This window comes from Limulus polyphemus, unplaced genomic scaffold (assembly GCF_000517525.1).
Source record: "Limulus polyphemus unplaced genomic scaffold, Limulus_polyphemus-2.1.2 Scaffold10241, whole genome shotgun sequence".
NCBI classification, from domain to species: domain Eukaryota; kingdom Metazoa; phylum Arthropoda; class Merostomata; order Xiphosura; family Limulidae; genus Limulus; species Limulus polyphemus.
In genome coordinates, this window is record NW_013675851.1 from 19,066 (window position 1) to 22,020 (window position 2,955).

The 2,955-nt window shown below is 33.6% G+C and overlaps 1 protein-coding gene across 2 annotated transcripts in view; it reads right to left on the minus strand.

The window, feature by feature from the left end:
• The window catches only part of LOC106476308 (IQ motif and SEC7 domain-containing protein 1-like), a 12,347-nt gene extending 11,091 nt beyond the window's left edge, over positions 1 to 1,256 (minus strand). The window contains exons 1-2 of one of the 2 annotated variants that reach the window (XM_013936968.2): positions 981 to 1,256; positions 361 to 486 (exon numbers count right to left, since the gene is read on the minus strand). In XM_013936968.2, coding sequence (XP_013792422.2) covers positions 361 to 486; positions 981 to 1,088 — 234 coding nt within the window. In that variant the 5' untranslated portion in view covers positions 1,089 to 1,256. The remainder of the gene's footprint in view (positions 1 to 360; positions 487 to 980) is intronic. The other variant, XM_022380215.1, reaches the window with a different exon arrangement.
• Positions 1,257 to 2,955: the final 1,699 nt, after the last annotated feature.

Below are 2,955 nucleotides of genomic sequence, written 5' to 3' on the forward strand. Positions count from 1 at the left end.
AAGGTTAAATACAGCTTCAACTGGTCTACTACAAGTCATCATCCTTACCACAAAATAAACTAAACTTGTCTTTAAAACAGAGGTTAATAAAGCATTAGATTTATAAGATTAAATACAGCTTCAACTGGTCTACTACAAGTCATCATCCTTACCACAAAATAAACTAAACTTGTCTTTAAAACAGAGGTTAATAAAGCATTAGATTTATAAGATTAAATACAGCTTCAACTGGTCTACTACAAGTCATCATCCTTACCATAAAATAAACTAAACTTGTCTTTAAAACAGAGGTTAATAAAGCATTAGATTTATAAGATTAAATACAGCTTCAATTGGTCTACTACAAGTCATCGTCCTTACCATAAGCATATCATTGAAGAGGAACACTTCTCTCTGATGAATTCCTGCTCTTTCTTTCTTGTTTACATCATATACTTCATACAGTCGGCAATAACAGACCAGTCTTCTGTGAGGCTGGGCCAAGTTCTGGAAAGTTCAGTCAATCAACTATTGATTTTGGATGACATGACTTATTCATTTTATTTACTGTGCATCAAATTCTTTAAATCATTGCAGTAAACTTTTTATTTTAAAAAATTCCCAGTTTTTATTAGAATATAGTGTTTTTACTGTGTTATTTTCTGAGTATTTACTTTTTGCACAATTTCAAACCTTGAAAATAATTGAATGATCAGGTAGATCATGTCTAAGTTGAGAAGTATGTCAGTAAAAATTGGAGGTAAAAAAGGAAACCCCGTTCTTCTGACCCGCTTGCTAGTGTCTGTAGTTTAATAGTAATAACGATTATAACAACAACAAGTGGATCTAAGAACTTATCCTGCTCTTTGTTTTTAGTTTCCAGATGCTATTTTGGGGCTCTGTACCCAATGAAGAACTTAGCAAGAAGCCTGAAAAAATCAAGAAAACAGAAAACTCAATCCACACGTTAACACTAAAAAATAAGTGATTCATTTACTTACTGGTTTCTTGCCAACAATCGTCTGCTGCACCTTCATTACTTGGGTCACGTGGTCAGAACCAGTTTTGAATTCACTTGCTTTGATTCTTTCGTAAATTCCCGACAGCATATCCCGGTCTAGGTCGTGACCATCATCTATTGCTAGTTATAACAAGAGTACAAAGACTTGAGATTTTAAATTACATATGGAGTGCTTATCATTAGCTTTCATTTCAATAAGTTTCAGCAAGGGATCGATTAGGATTTCAGTATGAAACACATGAAGAACACACTAAACTTGCTTGGAAGACATGGGTTTAAATCATGACTTGAAGAATAATTTCTACAGAATCAAACTCTATGTATTAAAAATGGGCTTTTTACAAGTCCTCAAGGAAAATATTTGTTAAGGGAGGATTGTAGTACAAAATGATAAAATGTTGGATTAATGGAATATTGTAGTATAACTTTATAACAGGCTGGATTAATGGAGGATTGTAGTACAAAATGATAAAATGTTGGATTAATGGAATATTGTTGTATAACTTTATAACAGGCTGGATTAATGGAGGATTGTAGTATAACTTTATAACAGGCTGGATTAATGGAGGATTGTAGTATAACTTTATAATAGGCTGGATTAATGGAGGATTGTAGTACAAAATGATAAAATGTTGGATTAAGGGAATATTGTAGTATAACTTTATAACAGGCTGAATTAATGGAGGATTGTAGTATAACTTTATAACAGGCTGGATTAATGGAGGATTGTAGTATAACTTTATAATAGGCTGGATTAATGGAGATTGTAGTATAACTTTATAATAGGCTGGATTAATGGAGGATTGTAGTATAACTTTATAACAGGCTGGATTAATGGAGGATTGTAGTATAATCTGATAATGGGCTGGATTAATGGAGGATTGTAGTATAACTTTATAACAGGCTGGATTAATGGAGGATTGTAGTATAATCTGATAATGGGCTGGATTAAGGGATGATTGTAGTATAATCTGATAACAGGCTGGATTAATGGAGGATTTTAGTATAATCTGATAACAGGCTGGATTAATGGAGGATTGTAGTATAATCTGATAACACGCTGGATTAATGGAGGATTGTAGTATAACTTTATAACAGGCTGGATTAAGGGATGATTGTAGTACAATCTGATAACGGGCTGGATTAATGGATGATTGTAGTATAATCTGATAACAGGCTGGATTAATGGAGGATTTTAGTATAATCTGATAACAGGCTGGATTAATGGAGGATTGTAGTACAATCTGATAATGGGCTGGATTAATGGAGGATTGTAGTATAACTTTATAACAGGCTGGATTAATGGAGGATTGTAGTATAATCTGATAATGGGCTGGATTAATGGAGGATTGTAGTATAACTTTATAACAGGCTGGATTAATGGATGATTGTAGTATAATCTGATAACGGGCTGGATTAATGGAGGATTGTAGTACAATCTGATAACGGGCTGGATTAATGGAGGATTGTAGTATAATCTGATAACGGGCTGGATTAATGGAGGCTTGTAGTACAATCTGATAACGGGATGGATTAAGGAAGGATTGTTTATAACTTGTTAAAAGGCTGGATTAAGGAAGATTGCAGTACAACAGCATAATTGATAAGGGGCTGGATTAAAGATTAATTTAGGAGTTCAAGTTTAGGATAAAATACAAAATAATGTGTTGACTATTTTTAACCCATTGACCGCTGATTGGCTGTATAGGGTACATAACCAATTGACTGCTGAGTTACTGTATAGGGTACATAACCAATTGACTACTGATTTACTGTATAGGGTACATAACCCATTGACTACTGAGTTACTGTATATGGTACATAACCAATTGACTGCTGAGTTACTGTATAGGGTACATAACCCATTGACTACTGAGTTACTGTATATGGTACATAACCCATTGACTGCTGATTTACTGTATAGGGTACATAACCCATTGACTGCTGATTTACTG